Source organism: Synchiropus splendidus, chromosome 3, assembly GCF_027744825.2.
Source record: "Synchiropus splendidus isolate RoL2022-P1 chromosome 3, RoL_Sspl_1.0, whole genome shotgun sequence".
Taxonomy (NCBI): Eukaryota; Metazoa; Chordata; class Actinopteri; order Syngnathiformes; family Callionymidae; genus Synchiropus; species Synchiropus splendidus.
Genome location: NC_071336.1, coordinates 31,168,062 through 31,194,909, shown reverse-complemented (window position 1 = coordinate 31,194,909; position 26,848 = coordinate 31,168,062). Strand labels below are relative to the sequence as shown.

The following is a 26,848-nucleotide window of genomic DNA, read 5'->3' as shown; positions in this document are numbered from 1 at the left end:
AGCTGCTTTTTAGTGAAGAACCGATTCGCCAGTGACGTATGCTCATATGGAAAGTTCATCAGATGTCGTCATGGAGAAGGTATACAGCAGTTGTGGTCGCCAGAATTCCGTTCCTCTAGAATACTGGATGTCACGTATCTTGTGTGCAGGAAAACAAGCGAAGTGGTCGCTGTTCCTGGTGAGTGCAGAGCTGAGGGTGTTGTTATTATTGGCTTTTACTGCTACGCTACGCTAGCACAACAGAGCCGTTAGCCACTTGCTAATCAAGTCGGCACTGGCACACGTGAGACCTAAGGCTCTGTTGTGTGAAACCAAATCATAGTCCTCCTGTTTGGTGGTCGCTTGGTCGTTGTGTCACCTTGATCAAGCAAACCCAGTAATATATATATATATCCCTCGTCACAGAGGTGTGAATTGCACTGCTTGTAAATAGCAACCCTGCCTGTATTAGTGAGTCACATGATCATCCTACTTCAGACGCCACAGAGTGTCAGGGTCTGGTCTTCCATTCTCATAACCGTCCCACATACTTTGACCTTGATTTTAACCTTAACCCCCCAGCTATATTAAATCACAAAATAATATTTGAACACGACTTGTATTGGCTTATAGCTTTTTCATGGGGGTGTACGACTGCTCATTGTCGTATAACTGGTGTAACACGGTGAACCTGCCACTGAGATGACTTAAATGCACAGAGGGTGTGTAGTGTTCGCTCAGGAAGTGAAGTGCATTGTGGGACATGAAAAGCAGTTGAGTAACGTGGGTGCTTCCTGTTGGGCCTTAAGGCTGCTGTGTTATGCAGCAAGGGCCTGGGGTCGCTGCCCAGAGTGTAGTCTTGTGAAGACTCTCAATTAGCCGACCTCTGTGCTCGGTTTGAAGAGTGGGTGGTTCCAGATTCATTCTGGACTTCAGGTCCTCCAGCGGTCAGTGTTTCTGCTGCACGTTCCTGAATCCCATCGCCTCTTCCCAGCTCGCCCGACGCCCATCCCTGTTGTATTTTCCTCCCTGTCTCCTTGGAAACCGTTGCCATGACGCACTGCTTCCTCTGGATTGGATCGGCCGTAGCGTTGGAATGCTAGTCGTTTTGACAGCTGAGCCTCAGGTGGTTCGTGTTGAGATCACCGAGTCGCAGTATTCCCAAGTGCCGCCGTGTGTTCGGACGTTCTGATTGCAGCGTTGGTGACTCAAACCTTCTTCAGTGAGCTGTCTTCGCTGGGGTGCTGTAAAACATGACCCTTAGGAACATAAGGAACAGTCGTCCTTTGTGAGCGCAGAGCGGCAGAAAGCCGGGTTTTGTTCCGTCTGGATTAGCCGGCTGAAGCAAAGGGAGGTGTGTTTGTGTAGCCCGGGGTGAAGCTTTTCTGAACACGCTTCTCTGGAACCATGGTTGGTTTAACAGTGCCCTCACCTGGAGACTCCCAGTACTGTCAGTGCCGCTGAACTGCTGTTTATTACCACGATATTATCCCTCAGTTTCCAGCGTCTCATCTTCTGTCTCTCACAGTCCACTGTCCAGCATCACCAGTCCTCTTCTCTCAGCCTTTAGTCATCCTTCCTTGTTCTCCAATCATCCATCCAACTTTTTGTTCCATTCCTCAGTCCGTATGACTCAATTTGGCCTCCAACTTCCTGAAACTACATCGACTTAGTCATCCGTACACGGCATCCTCCTCTGTTCTCATCCCTCCTTCATCTAGTTCCAGCCTCAATTCTCATTTGTCACTCGCATACTTGACATGCATCCTTGTTTTTTTATATGTATTTGGAGGTTATTAAGCAAACAGGCTTTGAGGCAGTTAAATAATGTACATTTTCATAGAGAGAAAAACAGCAGAAAACTGTGTTCTCTCTCCAGCTTCCCATAAAAGGGCCTGTCTATGTTCTGGACCAGCATGTGACAGAGCAGTGTCTGGTTACATTCATTTTAGGTAGAGCTGCTCTCTTGACTCAGCACTTGGGAAACTGCTCGGGAAATTCAACCTGATACGTCTGAGTGGGAGTAAAATGTGGAGAGGTTTGTTATGTCAGCGAAAAGCTTCTGCCTGCTTATTTATTATTTATACAGCTGGAAGGTTGACACTGTGCATCTTCCTGCTCCCGCTTCCCCTCAGAGACCCGAGAGCCGGCAAGCATTAGACACCCCTCATGGCGTCTGGCTGTATTAAAATGGAACGTTGGAGTTATTCCACCCTTCACTGGGACTGAGAGTCCAGCATGTCTGCACTCAGGACAAATGGGAGACAGTTGTCGACGCGAGGCTCAAGTGTTTGTTCCACATTAAAACCTGCTCTGTCTGTTATTGAACACTGGGTGGCGCTCTCTGATTACACAGCACCAGTGCTGTCACTCGGCGTGCAGCTTTCAGCAAACTTCATTCTCAAAAAGGCGACTTGGTTGACTTGTCTTTTGTCCTGTTTCTTCCATCAGTCTGACTGTGTTGACGGCTTCAGTCGACCGTCTCAATTGTTTGTTAGCCGGACGACTTTAATGGTGAATATTAAGGCCGAAGCTTTGAAAGCATCACTTAGAAGGAACTGTGACACTACAGAGACAAGAGGGAGAGTTTTGTATTGAAGCGATGACTCTGAGATTCAGGAAGGCTTGGACCAGGACAGCACTGAGTGTCTCTCACCAACTGACAGCAGAAAGTAGCGCAGCGTGATCATGGCTAAAACACTCAGGTAGGTCTTTTGTTAGTCTCACTTGAGCTGTCTGGAAAGAGCACGGATCATGAGGACTAGTGAGGGATAGTGTTGCGTAGGTCAGGTCCCAAACCAGACCACATCCTTGCTGGGATTTGAACCCAGAAACTGGAGACTGTGGCTCGGTTATATGAAGAGGATTTGGCCGCAATCGTACGTAAGTTTTCATGGACCATGAATCTCCTGGACCATGGATGTTCTGGACCTAGTTTACAACAGAGTCTGACTGAGACTTGGGAATTACGAAGACACTGAAACTGCGTGAGGGTTGTAGACCAGCTGAGACTGACACACTAGTGTGACAAGCTTTCAGTATTGAAGACCAATTTTTTGTCTGTGGAAAACAGAGGGATTTTAAGAGTTTGATTAGATTTTAAGGGCTGATGGGTCCAAAGCAAGACGGTTGGTGGGCCACCATGAAGGCTTTGTTTGGATCACTGAGTAAAAATAGAGGTCAATGATCGACTCCGAGGGTATGTCATCAAATCTTTATTGATAAAGAGCAACATTAACAGAAGATAATCTTATTCGAGGTCAACAAAACACAAGGTGTTTCGGGGATCAAGATGAAGATGTCAAGTTCAAGATCAGCTGAAGCACCTGTGCCAGTGGCCAAGTTTTGGGCTTGCATTGATTTAAGAATTTTAGGGTACCTTTGAGGGTTGATCTATGTCTATGATGGAGCCAAATATTTTCCTTGGTTGTTACAAGTTTTTGACCTGGGTATCATGAACAAGAAGACTTGGGGGAAAATAAATAACATAAATAACTTGACCATACCCAGGAATAAACTCTTTGTTGTTGTTGTGGGGCAGGTTCATAGGTTCTAGTCACCAAAAAAGGAAGTAAGTTGATCATCAAATTCTTGTTCTGCGCTGAATCTCCCGACAGTTTGGTCCTGATCAAATTCACTGTTGGATGCTGGATCGTGTTCAGTCATCTGGGAGTGGTCCTGGGTAGCGCGCCTCCATCTGTCCGCCAGATGGCGCCCTTGTCTTTCTGAACACGCGACCACCCCTCCGCTTAAGTGTGACGCTCCAAAACCCACCACGAGCCCCACCCAAATTTCAGTGAGGCGCTGATGCACGTGGGTGCGGGCGTACCGAATTACAAGAAATGTTTTTCACGATTGTTGAAATTGGAGTCTCTTCTGTGGCAACGCACGTGACATTTCAGGACGTTTTGTGGTCGCTGGTTGAGTCACAGTCTGAAAGGTCAATCGAGTAACGATGGTTGGGGGCTGTTTTGGCGCAGAAATGGGGGGATTCTGGGTGTAAATGGGTCTGGAAGGCTCGACGCCCTCAGGGAGGCGCCGCTACCATCGCAGACACTGAGTCAATATGGCTCCTAATGATTTGCCAACATCCAAGAAGAAGTCAGAGGACTTTCAAGGGCATGGAAGGAGGGCCTTTTTTTCTGCTGCAGTCGTAGATTTCTTCGGATGCTGAGGCTCAGCTGAGGCAGGAGGGAGGGCAGGTCTGGTGTGAGGCGCAGTGAGGTTGAGAACTTGTCGATGTGAGAGTTGGAGGTGTGAGAAACAAGACGGGGAAAATGTTGCTGCTGAGCGAAGAGGAGGGTGCAGGCAGAGCGGCCGAGGCGCAGGGGGCTTTGAGCCGGCGGGGTCAAAGAAGTCATCGAGGCTCAGTCTGAATTCACTCCATTGGGTCTGGATGAACATTACATTCAAACTTCAAATATTGAGTTCATTCTTGTGGATACAAATGGACTTCAATTGTTAGAACCAAGTACACCAATCCATACATTGTATTTTGAGTACATTTTTTATGTTTAACATTAGTTCAAAGGTATAAACTAAAATATTGATCAGAGGTATTATATAATGTGACGGTATTTAATTGATTTCTTTTCAAATTATTTAATCCTTTTTCTCCCTTTTTATGAAATTTAATAATTTAGTGTCTAATTTTATAAAATAACACAGTTTAAGTTAAAAAAAAAATCCTTATTTAGAGTAATTTTACCCTTCCCTTGTTGGAGTTCATATGACATTTTTTGTTCTGAATTTAATTCCTGCATCCTATTATAAAAATCATTTTGTACGTTTGCATTTTTGCGCCTTATTTTTGCCCAAATAAAAATGAAAATAAAATCTTAATGCTTAGTAATTTTTTTTTATAATAACATAGTAAAAGTTTCATGTGTTAAGGAGGAAAAAAGGGTTTTATCTGGGGAAAAACTGGAAATCACTTGGGAAAGGTATCGGCTAATATCACTCATCAGTTTATTAAATTCATCTTTTTTAAATGTGTTAAATAATGTCCAGGAAGTTGGGGGGGCAGGAGGAAACCCATACTTGTTTTTGTGTTTCATGATCCAAGCAGAAAAGGAACAGCATCCGGAACAGCGGCTCGCTGAGGGATGAGACGCGGGTAATGATGGAAGTGAAGAGCCTCCTCGTGTGGTGGAGCCTTGGTTTTAGCTGACTCGTGTGTATGTGCCTGTTGCCATGGTTCCCGCTCTCATCAGGTAGCTGTCTGATGGAGAGACGCTGAGAACGCAGAGCTGCCACGTTTCATCTTCCGCTCTTATCTGGACCAGAAGATGCCCTCGCGTGTTTCAAGTGAGGAGCCTTGGATCTTGCCGTTCTTTCTGCTTGTTTTGATTTGCAAGAATGTGGGTGAGGAGGGCATTAGCTGGCAACCGTTCAGGGGCGTGGCCAGGAGGTAATCATGTTCACCCCTGTAAACAAACAAATGGCACCCCTCCTCCTCTTTTTTTTTTTTTTTTTTTTTTTTTTTTTGGTGGTACGTGTTGCCCCCTAAGCCATCTACAGTCAGCTGATCGGGATTGGCAGGAGATGGACTTGAAGAAGGGGTGGGGGAGGCTGTGGGATGCCAGCCCCATTTGGGGAAGGGCTCCCCCTTTTTCTGCCTGTCGAGTCGGGCCACTGTCAGCCAGCTCCAGCGGGTCCGGGTCCGGCCGAGTGGGTTAATGCGATGTGGCGTGTCACCCGGGAAATGTAGGTCAAGTTTAAAGCTGCCCGGCTCTCCCCGCCTCTGCCGCAGTGTGACGCGCCGCCGTCCCACCCCTTCCACAATCTCCCGCTCATCAGCTTTATTCTCCTAGGTGAAGCGTCAGATACTCGGGTGCGTTCACCTGTGCAGACCCTCATAATCTCCGACATTAGCACACATTCCGCCGGCTGCGTCCCCCTCCCCCCTCCACACCACAGGCTACAGCCACGGCGGGGAACACGTGACGCTCCGTCTGCGCCTGGATGGGGAGGGCGTTGTTTCTCCTCCCGTAGTAAAGCATGGGGCACGTGGATCCTCACGCTGCCGCAGCAGAGTAGTGGAATGTCAGCACTGGCCCTCCCATCCATTAGACCGCCACAAACCCCGGGGTTTGTAGGCCGTTTGTCGCAGTGCCGAGCCTCCGCTGCGCCCGGCGTGTTTGTGTGGAGGAGCAGTGCCATGCAGAGGTCAGGCTGCTGCATGGGCGTGGCACCACTGCCCTCACCAAAACAAGGTCCCTGCAAGATTGGCTGAAGGTTTCCTGCACATGCTCATGATCTCCACAGTGATCAACTGCATGGCTTCATTCCACCCCGGATCCTTACTCCGTGCACTGAGAGGTTGCTGGTTCTGAAGGAAAAGTGTGGCATTGTCTTAATGGTCAGATCAACACACACAAAGTAGCGTCCTGTCATAATCTTTTCTCTATTTAAACTCTTATTTTTGTTTCCAGTGAGCTGAACCATATTCACTTATTATATCACTTGTGACCTGTCAAACATGGCTGAACTAAAGATGTATCTTTTCAGAATGTGTCGTGTCACTTTTCCGTTGTTGGATTTGGTTTTTGTCCGCTTAACAAACAGCAGCTAAGCGTGGAGCTGCAGATTGGTCCACAGGAGGGCGAAAGTCAATCATTCATGTGTTCACCCAAATCTGTGGCTTCCTCACTGCTGCTGTTAGTGTCGGGATAATAAGAACAGACCTGTGCAAAATGTGGCCCGGCGCCTGCATACATCTGGCCCCAGGTGTGAAACTAGAAAACGGGTTCATTCATCCTTTAGTTGGTTCTTTCTTTCTATCAATTTATTTAAAATGACTTACAAATCATATTCAAATTGTTGCTCGTATTTCTGAAATACAAACATTTATTCGCCAACGTATTCATAAATAAAATTTTTGGAGGCACTTTTACTCATGTATTCATTAAATTAAAATGTCTACTTTTTTGAGGATTTTTCCCCCCTAAAATAATTTATTTGACATCAGTTTCTGTGTTTGATGTGGCTTTCTGTGAGAGTTAAATGACCCAGAGTAGGATTTCCCCCAGGATTTTTTGAAACGGTAGCATCCGTTTTGGACCGTGGGAGGCAACCTGAGTGCCCAGAGGAAACCCACACAAAGCCATACAGACAGTGCTCCCTTTGGACAGCACACATCATTCTGTCTAATGACATTCATGTTTTTGGTCACACTTAAAATTAGGGAACAATTATTACCCTAAATAAACTTCTCATTCATTTGTATTTTTGCAGCATATTAGTCAGTAGTTAATAATCATATTGTACTTGTTTTACTCTGCATTTACTCTGTAATAGTCAACAAAAGTTCACCCTGGACAACAGCATAATTACAGAGTATTAACGGTAAATTAGCAAGTAAATACTTTATTAATAGTCAATGTGTTCCTCAACCTAAAGTGACACTGAAACAGTTACGGAATCTCCACTCTGGTTTGGGAATGTCTCAGGGAACCTAGACAGACTGAACCGGCCTGGGGGAGGAAGATTATGTTGTTTTGTATTTTCATAGACCCAAGGATAGAAACATGTTGGTGGAGGTCAGAAAAGGGAAGTTAAACAACCTACTGCTGTGTAAATGCTCCTTCTCTTGCAGAAGCTAACACTGAACCTCTCAGATGTCCTGAGCGTAATGTGCAGTCTTGTCACCGCGCCGCTGCAAAAACCCTCTAAATGGAACACAACCTTCATTTTGGGTGTAAAAGACAGGAATGCAAATGTGCTGAGCCGCACAGAAAAGTGTTCAGCGGTGGAATGTTGTTTCCACTCCTCTGCTAATCCTCCGTTTTCGGCGCATTACCTCATCTCTGTTAACATATTCATGTGCTTTCAAGTCCTACTACTACTACTGTACTCTCTACTCGCCCGGAGCCGCGATCCCATTGGCTGCTGCAATGTTTTCAATGGCACCAAATTTTTTTTTGCCTCCATGGATACAGCGAGCTGTCGGGTAGATCGGCTCGGCCAATGGGAGAGCGGCGCGGGTTCCCGCTCGGCTGTCTCTGCCCTCCGCCTCAGAAGCAGCCCTCCCTCCCTCCCTGGCTGCGAGCACGCGACTTCTCAGTGGGGGTTCAAAACAACAACAAGGCAGCGGCGCGCCTCTCTGGAGTGCCCAGGTCAAGCCTGCTGCAGCCGGCCAGGGCTCCTGCTGCCAGCATTTCATCCTCGCTGCTGAGAGGCTGGCTGCGTGCTGATAAGATAGCCTCGCAATGTTTTAGACTTATCTCTCCACCAACAGTCTGTCAAGGACTTTGATTCGCCGCCGCTCAAATCCCTCCCGGCAAAATGACCTCATTTCTATCAGTGCCACATCTACAAGTGTCCGCGTTGATACCCGCCGTGCCCCTTCGGTTCAGTCCAGGGCTGAGAGGTGGCAGTAGAGGACCGGCGCAGTCCTGTCGGCGGGGTGGGGTCAGCGCGATCAGGTGGCGCTTCCCCGACAGTCAGACATTCAGGTCACATTAGTGGAGGGTGACAAGACGAGGCTGGACTTGGTAGGTGGGTCGTCGCAGGTGGTCAGCGCTTGTTTGGACAGGAAATAGCCTCATCCGAGCCTCTTTGCTGGAGAATGTTGACTCATGAATATTTTATTTTCACACTCATCTGTGAAATAATAGCATTTAAACCAACATTTGCTTCCAGCTGATTTCATTTTTCAGGGTTCTGTGGTCGAGCTAATATTTGGCTTTGGTGTGAGCAGCTTCCTGATTGGATATCTGTTGGGTTAAATTTACATGCACATCCTGTGACTGTTTGGTCGTGGTGCACCTCTGAACTCAATATCAGACATTATTTTTGCCAATTTATTGAAGATTTCTCTCTTTTTTGGGAGGGCGTGGTCTCATTATTTTAGAAGCCAGTTTTTACATGCATTTTCCAGCTCCCAAATTTTGGAAGTGCACTTGAAACATCACAGGAAAAATGTCTGCAGGGGCGATGTGCTGTCAAATTTGTAGGAAAATCTGATGTCAAATGGCTCAACAGGGTCAGTGAAACAGTTGTATAAATTCATTCTACCAAATTCTCCACTTTAAAAATACTGCTAGTTTAAAAACAGAATGTGAAGTTTTACTTGTTTACTGATTAACATTTCAGTATTAATGTTTTTATACTTGAATGTTATGCGTTTTTGCAACAGAAAGTACTGTTACACAACATCTCGTCCGATGACACCGTGTGAAGCAGTGCTACATGTTTTTCCATCCATGATTTTTGGGTGCAATCCTACTTGTGACGCAACGCCAGCCTTTTGTTGTGATTCTTTCCTCATAACCTGATGCTGTTTTCCTGCAAGAAATGCTTGAATCTTCAGTTTGTCATCCCAGCCTCCCACACACATGCAGACATGCGTGTCAGCTGTCAAAGTGCTCCACTGACCTTTGACCCCACTACTGCTGAGTCTGGACTTCACTCTGTTGCGCCACCTCGCTGTCTCGCAGCATAACATGACTCTCACTCAGTCACTTCAGCGTTTGGCTCGTCACCCATCTCTGCGCTCGTCCGGAGAGCAGCCTGGTGGTTTTTCTGGGTGGTCGGTGGTTTGAGCGTGACGTCGTCTCTTGCTGGGAAGGGTCCAAGTTCTCTGACTGGTGGCGTGGATTGACCCCTTCACCTCTACTTTTGTTGAAGGTTACACTTTCTAGCAGGGTTGACGCAACGTCTGTCAGGTTACTACTGGTTCAGGACAAAGCCTTGTGGTATATAGATCATGGAGGATGATATCTGGGTTTTAGCCCTTGCTGTGTGGGCCTCCTCCTGGCACTCTAGTTTCCTCCCACAGCCTAAAAACAATGGAGGTTAATCAGCGCTGAATTGTCCTGTCTGAGTGAGTGGTTGTCTGTGATGGACTGGTGAACCATCCAGAGTGTCCCACACCTCTAGTTCTGTGCACCTGTCCTGGGGAAGGTTCTGAAGGAAGATCCAGAGTCAACCAGTGTAATGATCGAAGGTTCCCTTTATTAAAAATAGGTTTAAAACTACGATTGTGAACCAAAGTCCACCACACTCTCCACAACTGTCACACGCCGCGGAGCTGTGTTTATCGAATTTATCATGAGATGCAGAATTGTCATGGTGGAGATTGCGTCTGGTGGTATATTGTGTACAATAGGATACATCCATCCCTAGTAATATATATATATATATATATATATTACTTGAAGTTGTACTTGAATGCCTGGGCATCAATTGTGTTTAAAGTGTCGCCACTTTTTCTGCTCTATATGCGAGTGTGTGTGCAGGCTTGAAACGGGTTAGAAAAGCAGAAGTTTCACAGAGTTTTGGGACTTTCTGGTTTGACATCTGCAGGAAGCCGGTGGTACCAGAGGGGATGCTGGTTTGTTGCCGGCTGGTGTGAGGCGCCGGGTTACTGACGACTGACAGATGCGCTGCAGTGAACCTGAGCAGGAGCTGCCTGGACTATCACTTCCTCTGAAAATATTGATCCCTTCTCCCCCCCCCTCTCTCTCTCCCTCACAGGTATCCCAACATGGGGAATCTACTGAAAGTTCTGACTTGCACAGACCTGGAGCAGGAGCCCAATTTCTTCCTGGATTTTGAAAGTGAGTCGTGCTAAAGTAGCCCTGATATCGATCACATGAATATCTTACCATAACATTAACAAGTCTTAAGTCTTCTCGCTTATCCTCGACGCTGCCTTCCACCTAGAGGCAGAGAAGAATCCCGGCTGCCTCCACTCAACCTGGCTGTGGCTGTGTGTGCTGAATTTCAATCATGACAGCGATGTAGCCCAGAGACCCCCTCCTCAAATATAGAGCTCCGCTGCCTCAGGCCCTCCAACAGGTCCTGATCCCTCACTGTTGTATCTCACACTTGGCAGTACCCAAGATTCACTCGCACCCAAAAGAAGCTGGTGTTGCTCACTCTAGTTGAAGGTGAAAAGAAATAGAACACTCAGAAATGGTGGTGAGAGTTTGTGTTTTAGTAGGGCTGTAGGGCGAAGAATGGAGCTCTGTGGTTGGTTCATCTAACTACGACACTATTAGAGGCTTAATTGAGGATTTTTTTCTGAGTCAAATCACGGCGATTGAAGAGAGTGTGGGACAGGATCAGTGAGAATTAGAAGAGTCAGAGATGAAGGTGGTGAGGGTAAGATCAGATGGTTTGGAGACATGGAGATGGAGCGAGCGTTGGACTGAGAATGTTAGGATGATGAAGACAGGTGAAGGAGGAAGAGGCAACCAATGTTATTTTCACGTTCTCTACGATCAATCCTCCTTTGAGGCGTCTGGTCACTTGCCTCCTCCGGAGAAATCGGCTGACCGATAAGTCATTGGTATCGGTCGGGTCGTGGGGGCAGCAGGTTAAGCAAAGAGTCCCAGACTTCAGCCTTTGCTGAAACTGTCTTCATGTGCTTTTGGAGGAGAATTCGAGGTACTGCCAGGTTAGCGTGTCCTGGATCTGCCCCGAGTCGCCTCCCAACTTGATGTGACCAGAACTAGGTTGGAATCCAGGGATTCATTTGGGCTGCTGCGTCAGAACTGGCGATTGGAAAGTGCAAGCCTTTAGCTCAGCTCTGTCTTCTCCCAGACAGGTGGATAATGCTGACTTACCTCTGTCTTGTCTTTGTGTTTGAAACAATATCAAGCATCATTTTCTCTAAACACTCATTCATTTTCATTTGCGACACTCAAATCATTATGATCAGATCATTCTGACTGTTTTAGTGCATAAAACAATGACTCCCGACTGCATGGATTCGGCAGGAAGATTTCCTCAATCTTGGCCAGGAATTTTGGCTTCAGGTGGTAAACAAGGTTCACAGAGTTCCATATCTACTGGTGAGCTAAAATAATCTCCTCGACTTCTCACCAGCAGGTCTTCTAAAACCATCTCTACTCTCTAATCTTGATCCATTTGCCTCCAAACTAGCCAAGTGGGCGGCGGCGGCGGAGCTAAATGAGAAGCATACGGATGGATCAGATTATGCCGTTGAACTTTCATTACCATAATTGAAAAGTCCCGTTTCATCTTTTTTTTTCGACTCTAATATGGCAGTACTTAACAGATTTCCACCGCTGGTCTTGTTCAGCAGTGTGAATGTGGATTAGAACCCAATCTGATTTGCCCCGCTGACCTGGTTGTTGTGGTCCCTGGCAGACGCCCAGCCCACAGAAGCGGAGCGGGAGGTGTGGCAGCAGGTGGACCTGGTGCTGAAGGATGCCAAGGCCATCCTGGATGAGCTGCAGGCGTACAAGGGAGCGGGCCAGGAGATCAGAGAGGTACCACTCCTGCACATTTCCACCTCTGACAGTCAGCTCCCAGAACAGAAGGACCTTGTGGAGGATAACCCACTGTGAAGGGGGAAAAAAACTCTGCTCTGATGCTGCAGTTATTTCTCAGCACGGAGTCGCAGCTTAGAGGCCACTCACACACACGCACGCACACACACACACACACACACACACACTGACAAACACAGGCTCGGGTTTTTGGACACGACTGTTTCTCTAATCACCTTTTAATATGCAGATCACAAACATGTCTCACCTCTTGCGTTGTTGATATTCTTCCATGAAAGCATCCCTGAAGGGCTCAGACATTTACAGTTGGTGAAGCTGCACTGGTGGTGTGTTGTGACTCAGAGAGGACAAAATATACAAATTGTACTAGTCACACCTCGTATTTTCAGGAGCTATGTCTTGTCTTAGATGGTTATATTTTTTATTTACTTCTGCAATTGCTTTTAATAGTCTTAATACTACTACTACTACTACGACTACTACCATTATTGTTACCATTACAATTACTTGTTGTACTAGCCTCGTACTATTACCTCTTATACTACTACTGCTGCTACTTGCCATTACTACTACTAATTATACTACTAGTCTCCAAGTACTACAAACACTGCAACTACAATGTCCTCCACTACTGCAACTTAAACTACTACTTCCACGACTGCTACATCAGCCATTGCTGTTGCGTCTGTTGACAACTACAGTATTTTCGATCCCTATAGTTACAAGTTCCTTCGACTACAACTGGCTTAATTGATAGTCCTGCTTCTTTGGGTACTGACTGCCTTTCTAATAGTACTGCAGTAGCCGTTACTGTCACTTCTACGTCAATTGTATTGTTTTGCAGTTACCTCCATTGTTACATTATCCATAACAATAATAACTACGATCAATACTACTGCTGTCATTCCTACTTTTATTTACCACTGCAGCGGCTCTTTTTTTACTATCAATACGTGGCTTTTTACTGGAGTAAGACTACTAGATTAGTAGCACTAGACTACACCGTTTACGTGGTTCCTACTGTTAATTTGTATAGGTTGAAGAGAATCATGACAAGTACTACTACACCATGTGTGGGCTAGTACAACTAGCCACCGTTGCTCCTGGTGTCTGTACTGCTGTGTATTCTGCTCTGTGTACGTTACATTCTTGTGGTACTTGCAACTATTGCCTACCCTTAATACTTCTACTACTACTAGTCATCAACGTCTATTAGTGTTGCTTCTTTACTGTTCTAATAATACAGCCCCAGCTGCTCCCATTACTACACAAGTACTACTCTTGTAGCCATGCATACTATTACTATTCTTCCACTCTGGTATTGAGGTTATTGTTAACTCAAACACTACTACCTCCTCCAGTTGTACTTAAGTACTTTGATTAATTCTATTATTTTATTTTATTGCTCATTGTACCAAAGCACTTTCCTAGTTGGTGGTATCCTCACTGACCTTGGCAATAAAGCTGATTCTGATTCCATTGTTGAGAGAGTAAAGAAGTATTTTCTCATGTTCCAGGCCATCCAGAACCCAAGCGACGAGGCGCTGCAAGAGCAAGCGTGGGCTGCGGTGGTGCCCCTGGTGGGCAAACTGAAGAAGTTCTACGAGTTCTCCCAGAGATTAGGTAAGTGTCTGTGTGTGCGCGCCCACGCCAGTGATATCATTATGCAATCTGGAGTCATGACATCAGTGTCGGAGGGAAGCAAGTGGGAACTGCCACACCGTTACCGCAGACTTGGAGGACGGGATTCCATGCCCTTTATTTCGAATACGGCGGTGCCCACTGGAGCGCGTCGCGTGACCTTAATTTTATTGCATTTGCATTTCCATTATTGCCCGCTGAGCTGCAAAAGCTCAGGAGCGACACGTCCGCCTGGCGAGGACCCGTCCGTCTCTTCTGTAAACCCACTCTCAGACTGGCGCTTGTCAACATGCTGCGTGCGTAGCAACAAGCGCTGACCTCTGCAGGCCAGGGCTATAGGTTGTTTAATTAGCATGGATTCAGGGGATGGGGGTTCAGGCTTAGCCTTCCTTGATCTTCTTATGACCCCGACTCAGTGAAGGGGGGGATGGGGTTTGTGTGTGCGTCATAATCCCAGTGGCGCTGGAGAAGGTAGTCAATGGGAGCACTGGGCGCTGCCTGTTATGTAACCAAGTAGGTCACCTCGCAGGCTGCTGCTCTATTTCACCGCCTTGACTTGAGGCTTCAGGGGCCGCCTGCTGTCCTGTCTGATCTGCGTGAGGCTCCGGAGTCCGTCACTGGAGGCGAGCGCGCTCATCTTGTAGTGAGTTAATGAGCTCAGGTTGAACATGGCACCATCGTGGCCAGGAGCTTATGTAATTGACTTTGCTTACAAGGGCCTGGTCTCCGCAGCGCCGGCTCCTGTGTGACAGGGAGAGCCGCCCTCCATGCTGCACTTTAATCTCTCAGCGGAGGAACGTGCCGCACGTTTTTCACAGGTTCCAGCTCTCAAGTGCCTCCCCACTTGGTCTCGACAGCAGACCTGTGCAGGATGTCTCACGTCCTTGTGTGTGCTGATCCTCCCTTTGTGCACCTTGTGTGACAGCAGTGTTAAAATCGACTCGCACACTAGCCCCAAACTTGTTTTGATGTTGAGTTATGTTGGTAAGTGACCGCCCCAGACTTCGATAGCACGTCTGTCAGTGTGACCTCATATCAAGTCTCAATTTGTCCCAACCGACCCGTCACAGACTGAGTTGATGTGTCGATGGAAAGATCCACTGAAACTCCTCAGAGGTTTGTCCTATCCGGAGGACACCAACTGAAAAGAGGGAACTGAGGCTGGATGTTACAGTACTAACTCCAAGATACAGTACAGCACCAGGATTGCTGAGCTACATCGGTCTAGCACCGTGGCATAGTTGGTTTCTCGCCATGCTGAACGATCACTGCAGAACGGTTGGTGCGATTACACAACTTTTCGAGTCCTGAAAAAGAGCTAGAGTGCAGGGGATGTTGACGTGCGTTGTGAATGTTTATCATGTGAGGAAATGAGTTGGTAAATGATTTTTTGAAGTGTTGTTTCACATTTGTTTTGCCTCAAAACCAGTCTGTGACTCTTGGTGAGACCACTAGGCTGCTCAGTCCCGTCTTATATAATGTTATGTTTATCAATTGAATGATGAAATGGTCCAGGATTGAAAGTGTGTTATTGTTAGCATCATGTAGATTCATCTCAGCAGTCTGATTTTAGAATTCTTTAAAAAAGACTTTAAAAAGTTTTTCCATTTTTAACTGCCATAAAACGGTTTAAAACTCAGAGTGATGTCGTGATAAAGGGGTTAATGCTGAATTGTTTCAAAGGTCACTGTCTGAAGTGAGAAACAAAGCGACTGAAATAATGAATGCCCTGGTTTTCTGTGGGTTTAGTAAAGCATCACCAAATGATCAATTCTGAATGAATCCTAAGGAAGCTGGTTGCCTACTTCCTGCGGGACCAAGGTGTTTTGCTGAGTCAGCAAGGGCTGCACAGCATCGTGTTCGACACACTGATACACTGCGTGTTTCTGCTTGCGCCATGAAGAATCCACAGGGGTGTTTTCATGGCTATACATCACCGGGTTTCCTCTGCCACCTCTGATAGCTGCTGACCGACGTGACCGCCGCTCGCTCAGCAAATGCAGGCCGCTGGTCGGAGATGCATTTAAACATCATCTGGGCGAAAACATGATCGTGTTTTAGCGCTCAATACTCATGAATAAGCGGCCTGGTGTCGGCTCGAGTCCGTGTTGTGGGTATTAACACTATGGCACTCTCCAAATGACTGTTGACCTCTGACCCTCTGAATTGAAAAGCACCATCCTAACCCCAGACCAGATTCTCGTGTCTTTAGCCCTCAACTCAGACTGACCCGCACCCCTCCCCTCCGAGCTGGTAAATCGCCTACATTCTCTGCATTATGCCTGCCCGCTCCGCCATGACCTGATGGGTTCAGACGCCCCCCCCACAACACAAATACACACACACACAGCGGTTGAAGCACATCCCTGTGTATCACCAGGTTGCTGGTTTACGTCCGGCGTGTGTGTGTGTGTGTGTGTGTGTGTGTGTGTGTGTGTGTGTGTGTGTGTGTGTGTGTGTGTGTGTGTGTGTGTGTGTGTGTGTGTGTGTGTGTGTGTGTGTGTGTGTGTGTGTGTGTGTGTGTGTGTGTGAATAGCTCTTACTTTTTCATCTTATTTCCTGTATAAACAGTCATCTGAACAGCAACTTGACCGAAATTGCAGCCAGTTCGGCGGCTCATTTGGTGAAGAGCCGCATGAAACTGGGGAGCGGGTTGGCCAGACCTGCTCTGACAGTTTTCATTCCAACTCTTCAGTATAGCAGACACCAGGTACTCCGGTTTCCTCCCCCTGTCCAAAGACAGAGGTGAAAAGATGACCTTAATTTGTCTGCGAGTCCTGTCCAGGGTGTCCTCTGCCTCTCGCCCCAAGTAGCTGGGACGTTTGACAGCCATGACCCTGTAAAGGAGTGAAGTGTAAGATGATGAGTGAATGATTGGTTTTCAGGACGAACAACCCCAGATTCACACCAAACACGCTGCGTAGTCAATCGCTCGCTGAATTAGAATAGTGTTGTATGATTTGCGCTTTGCAGCAGGTCAAGTTTGAGTGAAGGGGGTCGTTCATGCAGGAAGTCGGTCGATAAAACTATAATGCGTACGGTCATTTTTGAATCCCACTCGACTCTTGAAGCATCAGCATGATGGTGGAGTGGAGAGGCGGACTCACTTGATACACCGACCCAGAGGAACGTCATCTGGTCCACTGCATTCAGTTACAGATTCATGACATGCACAGGATGGCAAAAGCCAAAATGAACAAGCGTTTAATATAATAATGGAATATCTGAAGCCATGGTCCATGCACAAGAAACGCTGAAACCAGCTCATCTCAGACGTGCGTTGAGGTGATCGAGCAACCTTTTCTGGGAACTAATGCTTCGAACATCTTGCTGTGTTGCAGGTCTCGCGCCACCAGTAAGTCACGTTCACACGCGACGTTTTCTGGCCATAAAATTTCATCTGTGGCGTGTCATTGTTTATTAAGAAGTCCATGCTCAGTTTTGTGTGCTGACAAGTGTAAAAGCGTTAACCCACTTTTGTCATCAGACCAGGAAGTAGAACGGATATTAATCTGTTATTTGAATCTTTGGCTGTGTCCCATTTCTCACCCTAACGCTGGGTTATGCATGTTCATGTGTCAGTGTAGTGTGTCCCAACACTCCTCAGACCGAGGGCACTCGCCGTTCACCACTTGAACTGATCCCTTCAAACCCAGGGAGCTCCGGAGCTGACTTGAAACCAAGTGGGAAGATGAAGTGAGGATAGGATACTAAAGTACACCAAACCAAGTGAGATGATCAGCCCCGATGCAGGAGGTTGCAGAAAGCTGGCATTTCCAAAACGTCTCCAACACTTCATATGCAGGAAACAAAACACAGCACGGCAGCCAATGACACAATGTCTTACGCGTGACGTCATGAAGTGTTGTCCCAATTCTGAGGGACGCCAGTCACTTCACTTGGTCGGCGGAGGGCACTTCATAGTGGAGGGCGCTCAGAACCAAGTGCTAGTGTTGGGGGCAGACATGGGACACAGCCTTTGGTTACCCCTTTCTAGAACCTGGTTGTCGCTGCCGGATGTGACGTCATCAATATCTGGCGCTCTACTCTCGACTAACTTCTCTTTTAAGATTCAGAAACGCCCCAACTTGCTGTGGTCATTTGAGTTTCGGGATCTGCTGTGAAATCCAGTCGTTCGTTGCTAATTGAGCGACTTGAGCGGAGTTTGTGTTGCCATGATGTGGCCTGGACCAGCTGGATCCTGTTGGTTTAGCTGACCATCTTTGATGGTATGTAATCCATAAGAGCTGCTGGATTAAACAAGTCTGAGTGCTGATTGTGGCCGGCGTGGATTACGTCTTCTGTGAAGGCGGCACATACAGGAGTCTGCTGGAGGCTGTTCTGGCGGCCGTTTCAGAGAAGGCTCAATGATATCAATTGTGGAGTAAATTTGGCTGCGAACGCTCCTCATGCATGATTAATTGCGTCTGCATTGGAATGTAAAGGCTTTGTGTTTACGTCCTGTCACAACAATGAGCGTAATCCAGCTTGAAGCAGGTCCCGATTCCTCCCGCTCCCCCTGCCAGTCCGATAATGAGGCCCACGTCTCATCTGCATCTGAGCACCGGACCCCTCCTCACGCAGGCGGCCGCCGGGGCCTTGGGCACTTTGGGCATCGCCGCTGTCCCGTCCTGTGTCTGGGGCCTCATCGGGAGGCTTCACACGCACGCAGCCCAGCACGTCCCCGCAGAAACTGTCGTGCCAGGCCTTGAAATATTGATCAAACGGAATCGGTTTCAGGCTCAAAACCGCTGTTTCAACAGCTTGTGACAAGTTTATTTTTCCTCCATTATTAATTCACTCTCGTGTGTGTGTTAAAACGTCCAGCACGTTTTTATTCAAACTATGAATAAGAGATGCACTGTATTTATGGAGCAAATTATTAATGTGCCATTTTTTTGTATTTTCACAATGATCAGATGACTGGGAAAACAGTTTGTCGGAAACAAGTAGTTTAATCTCTCAGGCTGTTTACAGTACATTTGTATTTTCTTTTTATGTGGAGGAAAAACTCTGGATGGGTGTAAAACATCTTCCCTTTTTTTCATTAAACAAGACAGACAGACCTTGTTTTTTTATCTATGTATTTTCTTTTTTTTATCGATAATTAAGAAAATGTTTATGAAGGTTTTTGTATTTCCTTTTGAGCACCTGAACATTTCAGTCAAACCTGCGCAGTACACACCTAGAAACAAAAAAGTAACATGTCTGGAACGTTGATAAGTGACTGAAGTTATAGATATGATGTGCATTAAAAGTCTTTCTTCTCTATTCACAAGAGAAAGCAGCAGCCGAATGATTGAAAGACCGAGTCTATGAGTGTGTAGCTGTTCTGTCTTCAGGTGCCACGTGTTTTCCATTCAAAAACAAAACAGTTTTTGGAGTAAAAGTCTGTGTTTGAGGACCAGACTTTGACGTCCAGGTCTTTGCAGTTGTTCAAAGTCTGTGGCTCAGAGGAGACGGTGGTTGATGCTTGGCGAAGGATTGAATCCAGAGCAGAACTTGTGATGTTTGAGACGATCACATGTGCGAGAACAGCGCACTCCCACAATCCTCTGTTTCCGTGACGGAGATACGTGGGGGACAACTGCTGGCTGCCCAGGACCTGCGGTGTGGGCCGCGTGTCTGGCGAGTGAGTTCCTCGACAGCCGCGCCTCTAACTCGCCCTCTCTCTCCTCTCTCTCCTCCTGGCAGAAGCGGCGCTGCGCAGCCTCCTGGGAGCGCTGACAAGCGAGACTTACAACGACCCCACTCAGCATCTGGAGCGGGAGCAGGCGCTGGCCAAGCAGTTCGCCGAGATCCTGCACTTCACTCTGCGCTTTGATGAGCTGAAAGTAATTCTCCTCCTGCACATGTATCACTTGAATCTGTGGCTGCTGCTCCGCTCACCCTCGCATCGATTTACAGTTAGCACCCAGTTAGCGCTTGTCCAAGTCCCGAGTCGGCTCTTTATGTTCTGCCCAGTCAGGCAGCCTTGGTGTTGGCCAAGTCCCTGATGTCTAACTGCTCACTGCTGCTGAGACTCCAGTGTGAGCTGCCAAGTCTCTGGGTCCATGAAGCTTGGGCTCATTCACTGGACATCTAGAAAAGGTCTTCAAGTCTTTCCTCAATCGTCTCCTCAACTAGACAGTCGCTCCGTTGCTTTATGCACACTGAGCCAGCAGTGCTGCCAAGTTCACGTGTCTATAAAAGAAACCAAGAGATAAATGGAAAAAAACGAAATATATTGAAAAATAATGTCCAAGTAACATAAAAATATTATCAGGGAGAATAAAATATATTGTGATGATAAATTAATATTAACAATATTAAGGAAATATTTCATTTTTATCAATTTATTTTGTTCTTTTCTTTGTGTTTAACTGTATATATTTTAGAATATCTGATTTTGTTAACTGTTTAATTATAAATATATTTACCCCTATATTATGTTTGTTCTTATAATTTTCATCTCAAAATCCAATTTTTTTAATATGAAATTGGGTATTTGTTCAGTGATGACGCTCCGAACTAATAAATAACGGCCAATAACTCCTTATCTTCACACAGTTTTGTATTGAATATTTTTATTTTCCTTCATTATTTTGTGCCACCTCAACTCTTGACACGACCAACCCCCAAAAGAACTATTTTTTTCAGTTTCCTGAGCTCTTATTTTGTCGTGCTGCTCTCAAGATCATGAGATGTTTACGGTTTCCTCATAATTGTTTTACGTACAAACTGGAATGAGAGCAGGGGTTGAACCACATGCCCTGCTTTTGAATATTTTTGGCAACACTCCTCCACCAGTCAGGTTCGGAGTCGGCGTGCCGGGACCCTGACCCGCCGACGGGGGTCTAGCCGGGGTGACGGTTGTCAACCAAATAACGAGCGCGAGCGCTCATCTGCCGAGACAGTGGGTGAACCGCTTCCCCTTTCACCCCCAGAAACACAATCTCCAAAAGTGCTCCCAGCAGCCCGGGGCCATTTGTTCGCCTCGTCCCAATTAGCGCCGGCGCCCAGGCTGGCGAGATGAGAAGGCGTAGGTAGGGGGTGCAAGGTGCTGTGCCAGGCCCGTTCATCCATCTTTCACAGCCGTGCACCAGCTTCTGACCCAGTTTCACACGTGTGCTGCGGGTGAGCGGCCCCTCCCTGGCCGGACCCAGTGGACGCAGACAGAGCCCCGGCCGGTTGTGGCGGGATGACGGTGCTGCCAGTGCCGCCTCACTCCGACAAGCTCCACCGTGAGCGGGAATAATGAGCCACCAACTCTGGCTGCTGAGAGGGAAGCGCTCCGCTTGGCCGGTTAACTGGCCATTAATCCTCAAGTTTAAATCAAATCCTGACAGCTTTATTTCTTCTTTTTTTTTCGGCTAAATTTATCCCGACAGCACGAGCTGCTGATCTGAAAGTGTCGGTGTGCTCAGCTCCACTCGAGGAAATGAAGCTGTAATTGTGTTGTGTGTCCTTTTCTTGCCGGGGGAAATCGCTCCGTGGTGAAAAGCACAACTCTTTGTCTTGTTCCAACTAAAGCGGCGTTTGTTCCCGCAGATGACGAATCCTGCCATTCAGAACGACTTCAGCTACTATCGCAGAACGCTCAGCCGGATGAGGATCAACAACGTTCCGGTGAGTCCTGCTGGGGAGGTGAGGGCGGCCGCGTCATGGCGGCAGACAAGCTAGGTGAACCGGCGAGTAGTGGTGGACGTAGCGGGATCTGAATGAGAAACCACTCTTGTACCGAGAAGGTTGATTCCCTCTCTGGGTTCAGGGTGGACCTGTCTTCTCCCTCCTCTCAGAGATAGATGCTCTGTCCTTCTATACGTGACACGTTTGTCAGCAGAGAGGTGGCGCTGTTTGAGAAATGGTGTGGTGAAGTCACTCACGTCTCCCTATTCCATCTCCCTGACACATCCAGGACGGCAGGAGCAAGTTTGAAGAAAATCGTAAACTTGACCTGGTTGTTTAGAGTGGAGCTCCAACCTGAGCTTTATTGAAAGGTTCCAGCCTTGGTTGGGAGCGGGTTTCTCCTCACTCTCAAGTTAGATCGGCCGCTTTCGCAGGATTAAATAAACTTGTGAATTTGTTGAGTTATGAAGAGAAATATCCAAAAAATAGTCTAATGTTGAAGCATAGGTGTTTCTGTGGAGTCAACTGTTTCATCTCCCGCCTGACGTTCAGAGGGGTCAAGCTTTGGTCATGTGGGAGAGTGATGACCGTGAGCTCACTTTGTCGCCTCGTGTTCAGCACCTCATGTGATCATGAGCTTGACTCGGGCCACTCACTTGTTGGCACCCTGAGTGAAGCTCATGATCATGACAAGAGGTGCCGTATATACCAAGTCACATCATTTTTCGGAAATGTGAAACCTTCAGGAGCGCCACCTTGTGGTTAATCCCAACCACTTCATTTCCCGTCATGCGCCGCTGTCAGGAAATGCAGCGGCAGCCCAAACGTCTTTCAACTGAAGGCCTAACGTGTCGACGTGCTCCGCAGACAGCCAACTTCTGGGTCACTCTGGCTCGAGAAGGTCTGGGATTAGTTGCTGTTTCATGCCTTAGAAGTGTCAGAAAGTTCTGTGGGTCTGCCCTGGGCCTTCCTCCCTGATGCTCATGTTCTACTCCAAGTCTCAACCGGAGTGAGGGTCACACACACTGCAGAGTAACCTGTGGTCTTGTTGTTTCGGCCACTGCAAAGCTGGTGACCTCTGGTCTGAGCCTTTTGGCTCAGCTCTTTCCTCACCACCATACATGACTGAACTTGGAGTCAAGTCCTTCCCCCACCCACCCCACTCCCCCCCCACCCAAACCTGGAGGAGGATGTTTGACTCTACACACCAGCTCGTGTTGCGTGTCCTTCCCAAAGCTGCTCTTCAGGAGCCTGTGACACTGATGGCGTGTGGCGACATGATTGTTTTCACATTCCCAAATCCAATTTTAGATCGTCCTAAAATAGTGCAAGAGGAAAAAAAAAAAAGCCTGACGGTTAATTAAGACGGTTTGAGTTTGCCATCAAACTCCCGTTAATTTCATTCACGTCATCGACTGTGCCGTTTAATGAAGTGTGTTTCCTGCTCCCGCCGCTGCTCCAGCTGACAAACACCCAGCTGCTTCGCGCGACGCTGGAAACACCTGGCGGGAACAAAGGACGCGGCGTCTCCTCCGCAGATTCCTCTGCGTCCTTCATTTCCTCACACGCTCTTATTAATCTGCCCAGAATCTGAACGCGACGGCGGCTTCACACACCAGACACAAAGATGCTCACCGCTGGGGACGGAAGCGTTTTGTGTTGTCGAGATGATTCACTCATCAAGTGACTCAATCTGGACGCGCCGCTGTGAGGCGGGACGGCCACCGGGGCGGATTTGAGACGTGACGGATCGCAGCGCTGTTTACTCACACGGGCCTCAGAAGAGAGAGGCGCGTTTAACTATCAAAACAAGCCGACCACAGTCGAGTCGCTCAGAAATCTGTCTTGAAAGAGAAGTGGCTGCAGTGCTGGGAGTTTGGAGAAAATAGTGGCATCAGAAAGTGAGATCCACTTCTTCAGTGAAGTGGTTTTCACGGCTCAATACTGAGAGGTTGTGTGTGTATGTCTCCGTCGGTGGTGACCCGATGACATCGCAGGCGGAGGTGGAGAACGAGGTGAACAACGAACTGGCCAACAGGATATCGCTCTTCTACGCCGACGCCACGCCCATGCTGAAGACGCTGAGCGACGGCACCACCAAGTTTGTGTCGGAGGTGAGTCGCAGTGGCGTTTGGTGTCGGGCGCGGAGCTGCTGAGCGAGCTGCGTCCTCTGTTCCAGAACAAGAACCTGCCCATCGAGAACACGACGGACTGCCTGAGCACCATGGCCAGCGTCTGTAAAGTCATGCTGGAGACACCGTGAGTGGCTTCCCTCCTCCCGCCGCGCTGCTCCACACCGACCTTTGACTATCCTACTCATAATGAAGCGGTCGCAACTCATCCCAAAATATTCAAATAAAATAATCAGAATATAATAGAACATTTGTTTAAAAATTGTAGGTCATTCACTATGGAAAATAACTGCGTCTGTGCAGGGAGTACCGCAGCCGCTTCACCAGCGAGGAGACGGTGTCCTTCTGCCTGCGGGTGATGGTCGGCGTCATCATCCTCTACGACTACGTTCACCCCGTCGGTGCTTTCGCCAAGTCGTCCAAAATCGACGTGAGTACCGCCTCGCGGGTTCTCGCCCTCCTCGCACCTGTGCTGACCGGACAGTTTTGGTGTCTGCAGATGAAAGGCTGCATCAAAGTCCTCAAGGATCAGCCGCCCAACAGTGTCGACGGCCTTCTCAACGCTCTCAGGTGAGTCCTCATCTCTTGAGTTCAGAATGCTCTAGTCGAGACCTCCTGGCTCGACACCAGGGGGGACCAAGTCCGAGACAGAACTGAATCCAGCAGCATCAGCCTGTAGGTCATGCAGACTCTTTTATTTCTTGCTGCTAAAGAAAGTCATTTTTTTCCTAAATAAGTCAAGAACTGAGAGGCTTTTATTGGCGGGTTTGCTCCAGATTCAGTTTGGTCTCTGACTCCTCATTGGTCTTGGTCTCTTCACGTTCAGGGCTCGGCCGCTACACTATTAATTCATGACTTATTTCAGTAAGAAAGCACATTTACTGAAGCGGAAATAAGGATTTCAGGTTTGTTTCACTATTTCTTTCTTAAAGTTTCATTGTTCTCAACATTACACAGGAAACTGAGGTTTTCTTCTTGAAACACTTCAATATTTTCACTTTCTGCTGTTCAGAGTTTTGGAGGTTTCCAGATGACTTGGTGACATTTGTTGTCTCCATCTGTTCGAAACCGGCTAGTCTGATAAGGACATGATTCGCCGGTTGCTGGTGCGCTTGAGCGCCACTTAGAGTGACTTGGAGGGCCCCTTCTGGCCCTTGGGACTTGAGTTTGAGACGTGTGGTCGAAAGAACGATGGACTGTTTCACATGTATTAATTACTGAAGTTCAAAATCTGCCCTCTATTATGTTTTATGCCCCGATGACTCGGGCAGGAAGCTCATCTGACTCACAACAAAAGTCCAAGTCATCTGAGTCAGGTGAAACCTGACAGCAGAGTTCTTCATCCTCCGCCCACCACTGTTCAACTATTTTACAGTATATCCAGTAGTATATTATATTAGTATATAATTTTTTTTTTTAAATGTAGCCATGAGTGCAGAAGTTGCTATAAAGCAGGGCTGTTAAACCTATCCACCAAGGGAACATATAGGTTAACCAGTCAGGTGTCTTACAGCCTTCAGACTCGTGATTGGTCAGACGGTGTCCTCGATGGGTTGGAACAGAAGCCAGCTCCCACTGCGCCACTCTGAGGACGGGTGTGGACGCCCCTGCCTTAAAGTGGAGCGGCTTGTTAGCTGTTGCTCTCCTTTAGTTCTTGGCTGAATAGATTACCGTACATTCTGGACTACAGAGCGCACCAGAACATTAGCCATGCCCAGTAAAATTAAGGGAAAAAACGGATCTTGTTCCTACATAAGCTGCGGCTGCAGTGGTGCTGTCTGTGCCGTAGAAATGTCAGTGGTGCTTCAAAATGCATGAGGATCACTTTTAAAGTGATTTGGAAAACGGGCTCCAGCATGGAGACTGACTCATGAAACAAACTGGTCAATGTTCTGAACTGGAATCAACTCCTCACTTCTTTTATTGACATTAAAGCGGTGAAAATGCGCTGTTTTTGCCCGCGTGTGCCAAGTTCTGACACCACTGCCGGTCTCAGCTGCTGCTTCTCCTCTCCGCTCCTCCAGGAGATCGGCTCATTGTGTTGCCTGAGTGGCAGTAGTGAGCCCACAGCGAGTTCAAACTGAGATGAAAAGTCTTTGTGTTTAAGAATTTTGAGGAGAGTTGCTCCCCTAAAAAGCGAGCGTGGCTACCGACAGTAGCATTTGGCCCCCCCCCCCGCCGCAGCTCTTCATCACAGTCTTCCTCCTCCGGCTGCAGGTACACCACTAAACATCTGAACGACGAGTCGACCAACAAGACCATCAAGAGCATGCTGCAGTCCAACTGAGCTGCTCCACCGTTGCCTCGCTCCCCGCCCCCACGACCCGATGGCCTGCACAGAATGTTCGTCCTCTCTCGTTGCTGTTTCTTCTTATCAGAAAAAAGAGCTTCAGCTCTGCCTCTTTTTTTGTTTTTTTTTTTCTAAATGAAAATGCTACTGCCGTTCCAAACGTCTTTTTCTGTGCCAAAAAGATGTTGCAATGTTCTGGTGAACGTCCGCCCGCAGTGGCAGCTACTGAAACCCTGGTGGAGCCCTTCGCCAGGGACTTGAACAGAGATATATAAAGAAGTATATATTGTTTTGTTTGATCCGTTATTTAATATGACATCTGCTGCATGATGATTCTCGTTCCACTCCTATTTAAATTTGTTTCATCGCAAATGGTACTGGTCCCCGAGGAGATTGAAGAGTACTGTTTTATATTTTTTATAGGTTTTAATTTGTGCTTGTTTTCATAGTTGTGTTTCTTCTGCAAACTTTAAAACTGTGATGTCTGTGAGATTTCAAAACTTGGGAGTCGATACTGTAATGGACAGTAAGATGATGATGACGATGATGCTGGAAGAATAAAAAAGAGAACCTTTGTTTTCTACGACTTATTTCGTATTTTCTGTGGTGAATCACATGATTCTTTATAATAATAACCCGAAATATTTTTAAGAATCATACTGAAATGTTTTTTGTTTTTTTTTGTCAAAAGTAATTAGCTTTTGTATTTCACTTTTGAGTGAAGTTTTTTTCTTTTTTTTGTCTATTTTAGTGCTCAACATTTCTACTTCTGTTTATCAGGAAATTTACAGAATTTAAACAAATGTAAAGTAGATAATAAATAATGCAGTGCATAAATAAACAACTGAATTCATTGTTTAAAAATCAAATTAAAGCATTGAAGAAAGAAAAAAACTAAATGAAGTGTAGTGACAAACCTGATATGTATATAGTAT

At 47.1% G+C, this 26,848-nt stretch overlaps 1 protein-coding gene across 4 annotated transcripts in view; it reads left to right on the top strand.

Annotated features, from left to right (window-relative positions):
- fam49bb (family with sequence similarity 49 member Bb) overlaps nt 1-26,491 on the top strand; it is a 37,470-nt gene extending 10,979 nt beyond the window's left edge. For all 4 annotated transcript variants that reach the window (XM_053859285.1, XM_053859287.1, XM_053859288.1 and 1 more), the window contains 10 exons: nt 10,459-10,541; nt 12,100-12,221; nt 13,760-13,865; nt 19,578-19,717; nt 21,414-21,491; nt 23,489-23,605; nt 23,671-23,750; nt 23,927-24,053; nt 24,123-24,193; nt 25,841-26,491. In XM_053859285.1, coding sequence (XP_053715260.1) covers nt 10,469-10,541; nt 12,100-12,221; nt 13,760-13,865; nt 19,578-19,717; nt 21,414-21,491; nt 23,489-23,605; nt 23,671-23,750; nt 23,927-24,053; nt 24,123-24,193; nt 25,841-25,910 — 984 coding nt within the window. In that variant the 5' untranslated portion in view covers nt 10,459-10,468 and the 3' untranslated portion in view covers nt 25,911-26,491. The remainder of the gene's footprint in view (nt 1-10,458; nt 10,542-12,099; nt 12,222-13,759; nt 13,866-19,577; nt 19,718-21,413; nt 21,492-23,488; nt 23,606-23,670; nt 23,751-23,926; nt 24,054-24,122; nt 24,194-25,840) is intronic.
- The last annotated feature ends 357 nt before the right edge of the window (nt 26,492-26,848 follow it).